The following is a 15,678-nucleotide window of genomic DNA, read 5'->3' on the forward strand; positions in this document are numbered from 1 at the left end:
TTCAAGAGACATCTCCAAAAATAGAGTTCGGGTCTTGGGGGTTGCAGATGCTGGAGTTTCTGCACATCCTTCAGCAAGGAGAAGATGGAGTAACAGCAAATAAACTTCATTATCACCCCCACAAGCCCCTGCAAAGAACTCATTTTTGGCAATCTTCTTTCTCTTATTTTTCTTTCTTTTCTAGTCTTTCAGACTTTCCTGTTTAGACCATAGGAATCTTTTTGTGTCTTCAAATTTTTAATTTTTCTTCTCAACTGATCTACCTGGTTTAGGGGAATTCTTTGCTCATTCAGAAAAAACACCTATAGGGTTTTGAATTTACTCTTTATTACAGGAAGCTCATTGTCTGTCTATACAGATGCTAAGCTCCTTGGTAGTATCATCATTTTCATGATTATCATCATTACCACCGCTGCAACCTCTATCATCATTATCTTCAGCAATAACATCACAATTACCAGCATCATCAACACCACCACCATCACCACCATCACCATCAATATTACCATTACCATCATCACTATCACCACCATCACTATCACCATTATCACCATCACCTCCATCACCATCAATACCACCATTACCATCATCACTATCACCACCATCACTATCACCATTATCACCATCACTACCATCACCATCACCACCACCGCCACTACCATCATTACTACCACAATCACTATCACCATTGTCATCATCACTACCACCACCACCATCACTATCACTATCATCCTCATTATTACCACCACCATCACTACTACCACCAACACCATCATCACCATTGCCACCACCACCATCATTACCATCACCATCATCAGCAACAGCATACTATCACCATCATCACCATTGCCACCACCACCATCATTACCATAACCATCACTATCATCAATCACCATTGCTACCACTATCACTACCATCATCACCACCACCTTCATTATTACCATCAGCACCACTACCATTACTGCCCGCCTGCCGACACCATCACTACCACTGCTACCACCAGCAGCAGACTAATTATCATTTATCAAGTACTGCCTCTGTGCCTGACATTGTGTTAAGCACTTTTCATACACAATCTCAATCTTCCCAACAAGTATACAATGTAGATGATACTATTATCCCTATTTTACAGATTAGGAAACTGAAGTTTATAGAGGTTGTGCAACTTCCCTAGGGTGACTCAAACAACTAACATTGGAACTGCAATAAAAATTAGGGTCTGTCTGGGTTTATAGTCTGTACATTTAACCACTAAACTATATTGCCTATATTCCAATCTTTTTCTCCAAAGTCTGTGCTTTTGTCTGATGATTTACCAATTCTAAAGCTTCTATTTTTACTTTATCTCACAAGGAAAGCAAGTTTAGCCCAAGGGAAACTTTGTACAGTTGTGTATAGCTTCCTACAACCAAGGTATCATCTTGCTGATGTACAGATGGGGGTTTAAAAACCCCAAAAACTTCCTTCTATTGTGGTCTTTCAAAGATTTCTCCAAATCTGAGTATTTGTCCTATGAAGGTAGTCTCCCAGTCTCCATCAAGCCCCATTGTTATCCCTACTTCTTTGCATTGTTGATTTATCCAAGGGTTCAGATACTATTATCAACCAAGTGTTGGTCTGCATGACTCTACAATTCATCTTATATGTCATTTTCTTAGGGTCTTCCTGGTTCTGATGGATATGGACATCCAGGAAGAAAAGGAACAAAGGTGAGGGTAACCTTACAGGACATTCTGAACTAAGGACTATAGTTTTTATTTTATTTTGTTAAAATAAGTGTTATTTTCCAAGTTGTATGCTAGGAACAGTTTGTACATACTTACAAAATGTTTTGGCCACCAGAGCTCCCTCCCTAAAAAGTAAAAATTGATTTTGTCGCTCTCTTATTTAAAAGTCAAACTTCTTCCTTCATCTTCCACATATATGTCAGATATTCCCATCTCAGCTCTGGGAGTGCCAGACCCTTTCTCAACTTCCTTGCCTTTACAAACGCTCGTGTTTTCATTTGGAATGTGCTTCCTGATCTCCATCTCTTGGACAATTTTTACTCATTTTCTAAGACCCACTCAAGTACCAGCTTCTCCTTGTGGAAGCAGCCTTGGTCTTCCCCAGACAGAATTTGTGGTCCTATACTCTGTGTTCTTAAAGCATGTTCATATTTCTGCAGTAGCTCCTTTCTGTCAAGGTTGTATTATAATTTGTTCTTGTATCCCCCAGGCTGTAAACCTGACAGTAGCATTGCACTTTTGTTTTTCTGGAACTGAGTCTGGCAGAGAGTAGGTGCTCAATAAATGTATTTGAATGAATGAGTGCCACTCTCGTAAGAAGCTTGTATTTTAATATGTAGTTAATTGGTCACTGACAGGTCTTAAAGCATGGAGGTCACATGAAACTTGTTGAGCAAATCAAATCTTAATACCCACTGTTATTCTGGATGCTTTAGTCTTCAAGTTACATGTATTGCCTCACAAAATAAGAAATCACTAGGATGTTTAGTGATACTTAGTTGCTTAATGATGTCAGGATTCTGGGCTGGCTTCTCTGCAATTCTCTTGTTTCCCTGTGGCTGCAAGATGGCACCACTGCCATTTTATTGAGCAGAAAAATGCCTCAAACATAGTAAGTTTTCAGTAAATACTATGGAATGATGGGCTATGGGGAACCTCAGTGATCATCTAGCTTAGCTTTGTCAATTTACATTTCAGAAAATTGAGGCTTAGAGAAGTGAAGTAACTTGCCTATGGTCGCACAGCTAGTTAGAGGCAGAGCTGAATGTGGAAGCTAGTCCCTTGAAATCCCATCCAGGTAAACTAAATTTTTCTTTGCTACGGACAAGTTTGCATAGCAGGCAAATTCTGGGTAAAATTCAAATGTGCATTGTTTGGGCTACATGTCAATTTGGAGCTAAGCACAAGGGCAATTTTTGTTTATTGTGATACAGCTAACATTATGGAACACAGATTCAGTCTATATTTGCATGAATTTTTCTTTGCAAGATGTAATGGCCTCATTTTCAATGTCCCATATTGCTGATTGGCCAGTTGAGTACATTTTCTTAATCTGTTCACTCTCCTTCTCTCTGAATTGACTATTTTACACCCTCTCCTCTCTCCTCAAACTTCCAAGATCTGCTTTGTCTTCAATACTTAAAGCAGATGATCATGGCTTCCTATTTCATGAACAAAATTGAAGCAGTGAGAAAAGAACCTCTATAAATGTTCACCACCAAGTAGGCCAACCTACTTGCCTCTGTACCCATACACCCTGCCTTCTCTCCTACTGCTATGGATGAGGGTCCACAGTCTTATCTAAGACTAATCCTTGCCTCCTAGACTGGATTCCACTCCGTTTTACTTTCCGAGGCTCTCGGTCCATTTTTTTTCCCCTGGGGAAAACTCACTGAAGGAGCAGTCTATACCAGTGCTTCCCAACAGGAGTGATTTTGCCCTCCAGGGGACATTTGACAATGTCTGGAGATGTTTTGGTTGTCAGAACTCAAGGAGAGAGTGCTGGAATCTACTGGGTAGAGATGCTGTTTAACATCTTACAATACACAGGACAGCCCCTCCCAACAAAGAACCATCAGGCCCAAAATATCAGTGGCACTGAGGTTGAAAAACTGACACTTGAGCCTTCACTTCTTGACCCTCCCCACTCAACTACATCTGCTTTTGTTGAGGTAAACGCCATGTTGCTAAATTCAACAGTCACTTCTCTGCCCTCATTGTGCTCCATCTCTCAGCAGCATTTGACAGATTGATCATGGGTTTATTCCCGATTTTTTCCCTCCCTAAACTTCCAGTACATTCTATTTTCCTGGTTTTCACTGTCTTCTCTTTCTCATCCTGCTTTGCTAGATCTTCTGGATGTTCTTGACCTTTAAGTATTGGAAGACTCAAAGCTCTATTCTCTTACCTTCTTCCTTCTTTACTCACCTCTCAGGTGGCATTTCTTGGGGAAATCCAGTTCCATGTCATCAATAACCATCTATCCTGTTATCTCCACTTTATTTCTCCCGCTTGGACCGATATCCCAAACTCTAAAAATATTTCCACTTGGTCATCTAACAGGCATCTTAAAATCGGCATGTCCCCAAACACATTTCTTCTTGTTTTTTTGTTTGTTAACCTTTTATTACAGAAAAATTCAAAAATAAATAAAAGTGGAGACTAGTATAATGACACTTTCCTGCCTCACCCCATGTTCCCATCACCTAATCCAAACAATGAACAACCCCTGGCCAATTTTGTTTTGTTTTATTTATACTCCCACTCACTTATCCTCCCACCATGCTGATTTCATACCCTTCCTTCCTCCTCAAACCTCCAAGACCTGCTTTGTAGTCCATATTTAAAGCAGATGATCATGCTTCGTATTTCATTAAGAAAATAGGAGTGAGGAGAGAACCTCTACATATGTTCACTTACTGTAGGTCATGTAATATATGGGATTTACTTCAAGATAATCATATATTCCATGCATAGACATTTCAGGTTGCATCTTTAAAAGATTATTTAAAAATGTAACCACAATACCATTCTTACATCAAAGAATTAATAATAATCCTTTAATATTGTCAAATATCCAGTCAGCCAAAACTGTTTCCCTTAACAACCTGCCCCTCCTCCAGCCTTTCCTATCTCGGGGACTGGAAACTTCATCCATCCAGTTGCTCAAGACAGACACTTGCAGCTGTCATTGATAAATCTTTTTCTCTCACTCCTACATTTAATCCATCAACAAATAGTGGTAAGTCTATCTTCAAAGTACAACCAGCATTTTATCATTTCCCACAACTGCACTGCCACCCTCTGGACCAAGCCAACATAATTTTCCATCTGTGTTATTGCAATAGCCACTGAACTGGTCTCTCTGCTTCCACCCTTGCCTCATATAGTTAGTTCTCCATGCACCAGCTAGAGACATCCTTAAAAACATAGTCAGATCAAGTCATTCCCTTATTCAAAGCTCTTCTGTCATTCTCCATGTCACTCAGAATAAAACCCACTGTTAACATGGCCTATAAGAATTTATACAATGTGGTCTCTGTGAACTCTTTGACTTCATCTCCTCCTGCCTGCCCTCCTCGCTCCATTCTGCTTCAGTGTTCCTCAAACATAGCAGCACATACTCTTCCTCTTACTTCAGGGTTTTTTTTTTTTTCCACATACTCCTCCCTCTGCCTGGAATGCTCTTCTCCCAGAAGTCTGCTTGTTTTCTCACTTCATGCTGGTCTTCACCCAAATGCCACCTTTATAAAAAGGCTTTGCCTGACTACCTCATATAAAATAGTGCCTCCTCATCCTTTGATACACATAATTCTTTATTCCTTAATCCCCTTTCTGGAATAACATTGATCTGTTTCTCACATGTTATATATTTCTTTGTTCATTTTCTTCCCCTCTAGTATGTAAGTTCCATGAGAGCAGGAACAGGTCTTTGTTCTGTTCACTGCTGAATTTCCTGTGCCTAGAGAAGTGCTTGGAAGATAGGACATGCAAATGGATATTTGTTGAATGAATGATTGCTTTGTAGTATGCCTTTGGTTCTGACAATGAGCACCTGCTTCCCAACACTCAATGTGGTGCCCTTGCACTTGGTTTCTGTTGGATTAAACCTCAGGTTATTTAAGCTGAGAGATAAAAATGCCCTACAGAAGAAGTTTCATTACACAATATGCTAGAGAAGGGGGAAATTTGTAAAATTATTTATGAGTTGTTTCATGTTGAATTAGAGATATGAAATATGGCCACTTGAGAGTAGCTCAAGATAACAACTGTTGCTATAGTTGTTTTTCCTGGCACTTGTTTTGAGTGTATTTCCTCAAAATTATAGCGTCTTCTTTTTCCCCAAGGCATGTGAAGGAAATTTCTTAATCAGATGACATTAAACAAGACCTTATCTCATTTCTGACACTGGGGTGAACCTGGATTATAGTATCTTCTTTTCCCCCAAGGCATGTCAAGGAAATTTCTTAATCACATGATATTAAACAAGACTTTATCTCATTTCTGGCACTAGGGTGAACGTGGATTCCCTGGCTATCCTGGTGTCCAAGTAAGAAGATATATTTCTGGGCCTGGCAACTGGTAGGCAGCATGTGTCATTTGTTTGTGCTTGTTTTTCTTTACACTCAAAATTCTGCTTTTGATTCTGTTAAGGGAGAAGATGGTGACCTGGGCCAACAAGGAGAAAAGGGGGCAAAGGGAATAAGAGGGAAGAGGGTAAGAATCAAAGAGACTTCCTAAGATCTATAGAAGCCCATATCATTACGGAAGTACATTTTCACTGGGTTAGGACTTCTTAGCAGGAAGCCTATTCCTGCTCAGTCAATGCTCATTCCACACCTTCCTTTGGCTATCCTACTCCCCACTTAATCCCACTCTCATTTATCTCCTGAATACGAATACAGTTTACCAAGCCATAACAACAGAAAATCCAAGTTGGGAGTTTTGGTTTTACAATACCAACCTTTTAAAACCAAGTTTGGGAGCACCTCTGTCTTTGGTAAGTCTAGACATCATGTGGAAGGATATTGTTTTAGCTGTTGAGCAAACATTGCTGTTTCTTTAGGATTCTTCCAAGCCTTAACTTTCTCTTGCTTTTTTTAGAAAAGATTCTTGAGAATGTAGTTGCCATCTTGGTGGACTTTGAGTCCACTGTGCTTTATACAGTCTCCGATTAAAAACCAATTCCTTTATGTTCTGAACAGTCAGCCTTGAATGACCACAATCACTGGCAGCTCTTTTTGAAAAGAGTAAGCCTGTGGATATCTAACATCTTGGTAATGTTTAGTTGATCATTGTTAGACACCAAGATCTTCTAGGAAATGGACTAGTGTTTACTGTAGGAAAGAGGAAAGGAAAGAGAATGTATGTTTTCTAGGTACTCAAGAATTAGTACTTTCACACATTGGCAAGGACGTAAAGAAATATTTGATCTGTGCCTAACTTGGCTTGCTGCTGCCTATGGTTGCTCTAATCAACTAACTTTTATTTCTAGTTTCAAATAAAAAAAGATAAAGGATTCACTGTATTTAGATAACACTGTGTCATTTCAAATACTTGGAAGATGAGCAGTGAACCTATGGCCACCATGTGCCTTTTCTGAAACACTAAGAATCAGAAGGTGGTAGGGAAATTTTTCCTTTTTCCTGATGTCAGGCCCTTAATGTAGACATCCTGCATTATTTTTATTATATAACCTCAAGACTCAACGGAGTGTATTGAGTCATCTTTTAACGATCTGTCTAGAAGTGTGTATTTGTGTGTGTATGTACACATATGCATGACTGAGGTTGGGCATACAGGGGGGAATTTGGATGGTTCCCATAAAATGACCTCCCTCTCTTTCTATTCTCCATGTCTTATCCCATAGATATATAGTTTATAAACTAACTGGTCAATAGCAGACTCATTGGCATTAGGAATAATAACATATCAAAGTGGATCTGATGGTTGTAATCAAGGAGGAATCTTATTCTTCTGGCTTGGTCTTTTTTTAGGGTAATGCTGGCTTTCCTGGATTAGTTGGAACTTTAGGTTACCAAGGCCCACCAGGACAAATGGTAACATGTACCCTTCTTTTTCCTTTTGTTTTCAACTGTTGTATAAAAATAAATAAAGATTTGATAAGAGGCATCTCTTAAGAAATGAACTTTTGGGACATACAGTGGGATTGACATAGAGAAAGGGGCAAATTTTCCTACAGCATATTAGCTTCAAGTTGTTATACAGTATATTGATTCAATATATATTTTTACTTGAACATGGGGAAGATATTAGAGTGGCTGGAGATTTATGAACCTGTCTAAATAAATAAAATGATTCATAAAATTCACTGAAGAGTGAGTTTATCATTGCAAACAAGATGAGCAACAATATTTATGCAAAAACCAGCAGGAAAACCTAACAAAATACAGTATTTATATAATCTTAACTAACAATGTTGCAAGTCCATGAATATTTTTAAAATTCCCTGGAACATCATTTGATATGAAAGGAAAGACTTTGAGGCTGTGATTCTTCTGCTCTATGCCTTGTCCTAGGAGGCCAGACTATCAATCCACGAGGGATGGCACAGTAGGTCAGCCTTGGATTGAACCTGGTGGTCTCACTGCAGTCTAGGGTTTACTGGAGAGGTGTGACAAAGTCAGAAAATAAAAATTTTAGTGATAAAAGGACCATTCATGGTATTTCTACAGAAGAGGAAACAAAGGCTGAGATGCTGAGATAATTACAGTGACCTGCCTGAGGTCACAAATTACAACCTTGTAGATTCTAAATAAGAACAATGATCTCTAGACTCCCAGAGGTTGGAGCCATGAAGCTCTAATCTGAAGGTTTCCAGAGAAGACTTCTTGTTCAGTATCAGGGCAGAAAAAGGGTGGTGCTGGATGGCCTGAAGAGAAGATGAGGGAGGAACTGGGGTCTACTTTAGAACTATTGATGAATGGTCCTGGGATCTGGGATAGCCCTTTTTCTGAATGTGATCCTAAGCTATGGTTTCAAAATGACCTGGTCCTCTAGAAGTGTTTCTATCTAGGCCTTCTGGACTCAGAGGTCTTGGATACATCTCTTAGGCACTTCCTAAAGGAGTCAGACAGAACTCTGGGGCTGGGAGTGAAGGACAGAAGATGGTCTATGTAGTGTGGTGGAGTTATTTTGCCAACTCTGTAGAAGAATGTGTTGGATCTCAAAATTTTGCATTTTAAACTCAAGTTTCCATTCTTTCCAGGGTATCAAGGGCCCCAAAGGTTTGGTAGAAATGACGGTAGGTGAAGATTTTAATTCCAAATGTTATTCTTTTTTTTTTTTTTTTTTGAGGTGGAATATTGCTCTGTCGCCCAGGTTGGAGTGCAGTGATGCAATCTCAGCTTATTGCAATTTCTACCTCCTGGGTTCAAGAGATTCTCCTACATCAGTCTCCCAAGGAACTGGGACTACAGGCATGTGCCACCATGCCTGGCTAATTTTTGTATTTTTAGTAGAGACAGGGTTTCACCATGTTGGCCAGGCTGGTCTTGAACTCCTGACCTGAAGTAATCCACTTGCTGCAGCCTCCCAAAGTGCTGGGATTTTACAGGCATGAGCCACTGCACCCAGCCAAAACTTTATTCTTCTTAGAACACAAAGCTTTCCACTTTCACAAAATAGAAATCTGTTAATCTTAAAGATTCTTTAGTTTTTTCCTCTTACAAATTCTGTTAGTACTTTAAGTTTATAGACTTTACTTTGAAATGTTATCACCAAGTCAAATAAAAATAGTAGAATGATATTTTAAATCCAGCAGGGAATTGGGATGTTTTGGAGCAACACTAGTTGATGTTAAAAAAAGAAAAGACTTTGAGGCTGCTACCTTTCTGTAATGTGACTTTTTGTAAAGCTCAAAAACTGCTTATAAAGTATTTATAAACCCACACACAGGCTTTTGTATAGCACAGGTTTTTGTGTTTCATGGAACACTTGAAAATAGTCTCAAAAGTTATGATAGTGTTTCATCTCCCAAGTACAAAAATACTATTAGGCAGGGGGTGGGGGGTGTGGAGGCAACTGAGGAGCAGGAAGTGATGAGGTCTGGGATGGAGGGAAGAACAGAACAGAGAGGAAGGGATCAAGGGAAAGAAGCGTAATGACTAGGTGAGGTGGTAGGAGTGCCTGTCTTGGCAGTCATTCTAAAGAAGTGATATAGGAATTGCTACTATAATATAGAGTGCCAAGAATTGAAAGCATTTCCCTGCATTCTCTGCTGAGATTCTTTGTTTTCAACTTCCTCAAAATCAGGTTTGATTCCATTACTTTGTAAGGCAGATTTAAAAAATGGGTACCCCTTATCTACCTGTCTCCAAAAGTATGGGCACTATATTGCACACACATCTTTTAAATCTTTTAAAATATCGACTGGATTTGGAAATGTAATTGTAGAATAGTCTCATCTGCTCTGACAATTTTGGGGTTTTCTGTTGTAGATTAAAAAACTTCAGATAGGCACTGATAACATCCATATGACATTCCTAAGTGACAAGTGTGAATAAAAATATACTCCAAGTTAAATACTTTTTCCTTTTTCCTGTTTTCCCACATCTTTTTAACAGCCTTGCAAAATTGTTGATTTCACGCGTGAAAACTGCCGTAAGTTGTTTTGGAAAAGGCCTAAAAGGAGCCAGTGGTATGAGCTGGGGATGGATTACGGATTAGGGGCATAAGTCACCTGAGGCTTTGGCTGAGGTTTGGAAGATGCCTTATTCATTGTGAAAGGCTCTTATAAATTCATACAGTGGGCTCAGTTCCCCTTTAGGTAAGTAGTCTTTCCCAATGTGGTCTCAGAAATAAAATGGATTGAGAGCATGCCATCTCAACAATGAAGAGAAGCTCCACTGAGCAGTGCTGTGCCCCAGGAGATGTTGTCACTGCACACCTGTGTGCCTACATCTCGCTGCTTCTTATCACAAAACAAAACAGAGGAGCTTTGTTCTTTTTATGTAACCCTTTTAAATAAGAGGGATCAATAGTCACCCTTTGAGAAGAAATCTGTCTTATTTTATTTACAGTTGTGTTTGAAAAATGGAATTATGAACAATCCAGTCTTAAGTAATGTTTTGTCATATCCCCAAGTTGGAATTTATTTACTATGTTCAATGCATTCCAGGATATTTGTGTCCTAGGATGTGTACATTTATCTACTTAATGGCCACGGGGCGAGAATGTTGATTTGGCAAATTGCTTAGTTTGGAAGTTTGGGTTTTCTCTACAATCATCCCACCTTTCTTACCCTAACCCTTCTATGTTCTCTCTGTTCCCATCCAGTGGCTGTTCAGGGAGATTCTGGAATTTTTTTTCCTCAGAATCATAAAGAATAATATCATCAGTGTGATTATGAATTAAAAGAGTGTCAGAGTTGACCATATAAAAAGTTAAAACCCTTTTACACTGAGGGATGCCATGAAGTCAAAAGTAAACAGAAAAGTGGGAAAAAATAACTTGCAATATAAGCAAAGGACACAGGCAAAGGAACTAACTTCCTTACTATACCATGTTGAAATACAAAAAATTGCTACTGCTCAATCATTTTTATCTACAAACACAGACATTGCATAATGGCTAAACCTAAATGTAAAAACAAAAAAACGAACACCACTTTTAAGTTGAAAATGGGCAAAAGACAGGAAAGAAAATATACAGATGTACAGTAAACCTGTAAAAATGTTCAACTTCGCCAGAAGTCATAGAATACAAATTAAAACAATGAGATACCCATTTTGTTTCTCAGATTGGAAGTGTTTTAAAAATGCCAGAAAAATCCCTATTCAGATTGAGAAATGTATAAGATTACACATTGCTGGTGTGAGTATAAATTGGTACAACTTTTCTGAAGAGCAATTGGCTGGACCATGCATATAAAATCAATACTTATAGAGATTTCTATAGGGCTATGATTGGACAGATGTGCACAGATACATGTACAAGTATGCTCCTCATAAAGGATCACCTATATAGTAGAATAGATGATATTGCTCTAAATTTATTGATGGAAAAAATCATTACATACTAAGTGAATAAAGATTCAGAATAAATATATCTTAAGCTCCAAGTTTTATCAAATGAAATGAAATAATTCTATATTTATTATTTATATATATACATACACATGATGAATTAAGGGTAATTCTAATTTTTTGGTTTTTTTTTAGTATTTTTTGAAAATATGTTACTTGTATACACACACTTATATATAATATATATAGTTTATAATTAATATATATGTAATTTTATATGTGTATATATTATATACATGTGTATAATATAGTTTCAGAATAGCTCAATGTATTCGTTAGGTTTAAGTTCAGTTGAATGTGACCTAAATCCTCAGTAACAGTGGTACAAATGTTATTTCTGAAACCATAGGCTGGAACTAGTCAGTTCAGGTTGATATGGAGCCTGTGGTGGTCGGGGATCAGTCCCTTTATATTTTCCTGCTTTGCCATTGTGTGTATATGGGGTGTTCTATTTCCCAAATCACTTCATGGTCTGAAAATATATCAGGCTTCAGTCATCACGTCTATATTTCAGCCACCAGGGAAAGGAAGGGAAAGGAGAAGAATATTTTTTCAAAGTTTTACCTATCATCTTTCCTATTCTCTTACCTAGAACTTGTAAGATGGCTAAGTTGGGAAATGTTGTCTTTGTTCCAGGCATCCATAGGGCCAATCCAAAATTGGGGGTTCCATGACTATAGAAAAAAAGGGAGAATGGATTCTGGGGGACAAGTAGAGGTCTCTGCCACACTCAGCAGGAACCTGAGAAGGCCATGCTTGAATTTCTCAGAGGAGATGGTTTTTCCTATTGAAGCACACACATGGGAAAGGTGCCACTGCCTGCATAAGCTAACAATGTCTTCTTTTCTCTCCAAAATAATTTCCCTTCCAGCTTGTTCAAGAGGTAAATAATATTCCTTCTTACTCACTTTAATCCTTACCTTTTTTGAGGCATTACAGAACATCTTAAATCTGTATATCTGTTGTCTCAAGGTATTTCCAAATGCCCAGTGTTCCCAACCGAAGTGGCCTTTGCCTTGGACATGTCAAATGATGTCTCCCCGTTGGATTTTGAGAGGATGAGAAACATTTTATTGTCTCTGTTGATGAAGATTGAAATAAGTGACAGTAACTGCCCAACAGGTGCCCGTGTGGCCATTGTTTCCTACAATGCCAAAACCAATTACTTGGTTCGTTTCTCAGACTACAAGGAGAAGGCTGCACTCCTGGAGGCTGTCAGGAACATCCCCCTGGAGCACTCATCTGGCCGCAGGAACCTTGGGGCCACCATGAAGTTTCTGGCGAGACACGTGTTCAAACGTGTACGCTCAGGTCTTCTCATGAGGAAGGTGGCTGTGTTCTTCCAGGCGGGCTGGGCCTATGATGCAGCTTCCATCAATACAGCCACACTGGAGCTTGCTGCAGCGGACATCATCCCCGCGGTCATCACCTTCACAAAGGGGCACAACCTCCCAGACACTCTGCTGGTATGTAGGGGGAACCACAAGTGGGCAGGGAGCTGGGGGCCCTAACACTTGGTTTCTACCTCTCCATCAAGGACCACATGAGGAATGAGAGGTGTTCAGGGAAAGAATTTCCCTGGAATTGATATGTATACCAGGAGTGAGGGCTCTCAGTATGGCCCATATACTGGTACTACTCCTAGTACCCACTGGCTATTCTTGAGCACCTATTCTGTGCTATGTGCCTCATAAATATTATCTTTACTTAATGAGTCCCACAACTCTGTAATGTAGGTGTTATTGTTTATTTCCATTTCAGGGATAAGTAAACCAAGGCTTATGGAGGTTAAATATATCATCAAAGGCCAAATAGTTAGTTAGCAGCAGATATTGTCTGCCTCCAGAGCCTGTGCTTAACCACTATGCTAAACTATATCACTGGGGGTCAGAGAATATAATTTTCTTCCTTTTTAAAAACCAGAGTATAACATACATACTCATGTAACAAAGTGGACAAAGTGCAGTGATTTTAAATATACAGATGGATTAATTTTTATGTATGTTTAAATCCCTGTGACTGATACGTAGTTCAAGCTATAGAACACATTCAGCATTCGGTGCCCTGTAAGTTTTATTCAAGTTCTTTATGCAACCACATACTCCCCATGGTAACTGCTTCTCTGAGTTCTATCACAATCAAGTACTTTTTGCCTGTTCTGGACCATCATATACATTGGGTCATACTGCATGTACTTGTTTGTATCTGGCTTCTTCCAGCCGACATGGCATGTCTTCTTGTTCCTCCATGTTGTGTGTGTGGGTAGTTCGTTCTTTATTATTCCTGTGCAGTATTCCATTGTATGTATACATAACCCTTTATTTACTTATCTATTCTCCAGACTTTACTTTCCTAATTGAAACCCATGCAACACACTTTCATGGAAGATCTGGGGTGATTTATCAGAACGAAGGGCGATTTTCTTCTTAAGAGATTCCAGGCTGCTTATGAATGTTAGGTTGGATTATGGGACGTTGACAATATTTCACCAGTTTTGAGCTGCAGAAATTGAAATGTTATGTGGCTCAACATAATAGCTAATCAATTCAGCCCATTTAATTTTCTCTGAAGGTTCAGTGTGCAGCAGAAGTGGTAGGTGAGAGATTTTGTTGCGACAGCTTTGAATATGCGTCTAAGAATCAATAAAGTTGTGACAGCTTGCAAACTGTGGGGAAGGATGGACAAAATATCTCGAGTTGAGGAAGCTAAAATGCAGAGGATGAGTTCCTTGTTCATCCTTACATCCCTGTTGCTTAGTGTGATGTCTGTACAGGGTGGGTTGGTAGGGTACATCCTCAACAACTGCTAGAATGGATTTATAAAGACGGTATAAACAAATAACTAATTAAATTAGAGATGCAGCTTTTGTCTTTGGTTCTTTCATCAATAATGAGGTGCCTTTGGACAAGTCTCTTCACCTTTCTTGGTCTTATTTTACTCAGCTCAAAAATGGAGAGGGGGTTGCAACTAGTTATTATCCAGGCTCCCTTCCAAGTGTAATTATCAAAGCGTTTATTTCTGAGGAAGGGATTTCCTTAACATTTGGAGAGTGACTCCTGGGGTGTGGTCACATCCCTCCAATGCTCATCAGTGCTGCTCTCTGAGAGGGGATCCTGGGCAGACAGCGTTGGGATCTTGCATACAGATGATCCTTTGTTGTGATGTTCTGGCCCTCTTAGTTGCCGTAGGTTCTGAGTAAAGGGATATCACTGTATGTGACAAGGACATGCCAGCTTGTGTACTTGAACCTCAGTTCTGTCATTTCTTTCTTTTTTTCTTTTTTATTGTACTTTAAGTTCTAGGGTACATGTGCAGAATGTGCAGTTTTGTTACATATGTATACATGTGCCATGTTGGTGTGCTGCACCCATTAACTCGTCATTTACATTAGGTATATCTCCTAATGCTATCCCTCCCCCCTCCCCCCTCCCCACAATGGGCCGCAGTGTGTGACGTTCCCCTTCCTGTGTCCAACTGTTCTCATTTTTCAATTCCCACCTATGAGTGAAGCATGTGGTGTTTGGTTTTCAGTTCTTGAGATAATTTGCTGAGAATGACAGTTTCCAACTGCATCCATGTCCCTACAAAGGACATGAACTCATCCTTTTTTATGACTGCATAGTATTCTACAGTGTATATGTGCCACGTTTTCTTAATCCAGTCTGTCATTGATGGACATTTGGGTTGGTTCCAAGTCTTTGCTATTGTGAATAGTGCCACAATAAACATATGTGTGCATGTGTCTTTATAGCAGCATGATTTATAATCCTTTGGGTATATATCCAGTAATGGGATGGCTAGATCAAATGGTATTTCTAGTTCTAGATCCTTGAGGAATCGCCACACTGTCTTCCACAATGTTGAACTAGTTTACAGTCCCACCAACAGTGTAAAAGTGTTCCTAATTCTCCACATCCTCTCTAGCACCTGTTGTTCCCTGACTTTTTAATGATCATCATTCTAACTGGTGTGAGATGGTATCTCATTGTGGTTTTGATTTGCATTTCTCTGATGACCAGTGATGATGAGCATTTTTTCGTGTATCTGTTGGCTGCATAAATGTCTTCTTTTGAGAAGTGTCTGTTCATATCCTTTGCTCACTTTTTGATGGTTTTTTTTTTTTT

The 15,678-nt window shown here is 39.2% G+C and overlaps 1 protein-coding gene across 1 annotated transcript in view; it reads left to right on the plus strand.

Annotated features, from left to right (window-relative positions):
• Positions 1 to 15,678, plus strand: part of LOC105538157 (collagen alpha-4(VI) chain-like) — an 87,702-nt gene that overhangs the window by 57,641 nt on the left and 14,383 nt on the right. Inside the window, exons 24-31 of the mRNA XM_011977961.1 lie at positions 1,659 to 1,709; positions 6,022 to 6,057; positions 6,162 to 6,224; positions 7,505 to 7,567; positions 8,737 to 8,772; positions 10,094 to 10,130; positions 12,426 to 12,437; positions 12,527 to 13,020. Of these exons, the coding sequence (XP_011833351.1) occupies positions 1,659 to 1,709; positions 6,022 to 6,057; positions 6,162 to 6,224; positions 7,505 to 7,567; positions 8,737 to 8,772; positions 10,094 to 10,130; positions 12,426 to 12,437; positions 12,527 to 13,020 (792 nt within the window). The remainder of the gene's footprint in view (positions 1 to 1,658; positions 1,710 to 6,021; positions 6,058 to 6,161; positions 6,225 to 7,504; positions 7,568 to 8,736; positions 8,773 to 10,093; positions 10,131 to 12,425; positions 12,438 to 12,526; positions 13,021 to 15,678) is intronic.

This window comes from Mandrillus leucophaeus, unplaced genomic scaffold, assembly GCF_000951045.1.
Source record: "Mandrillus leucophaeus isolate KB7577 unplaced genomic scaffold, Mleu.le_1.0 Scaffold186, whole genome shotgun sequence".
In the NCBI taxonomy this organism is placed as follows: domain Eukaryota; kingdom Metazoa; phylum Chordata; class Mammalia; order Primates; family Cercopithecidae; genus Mandrillus; species Mandrillus leucophaeus.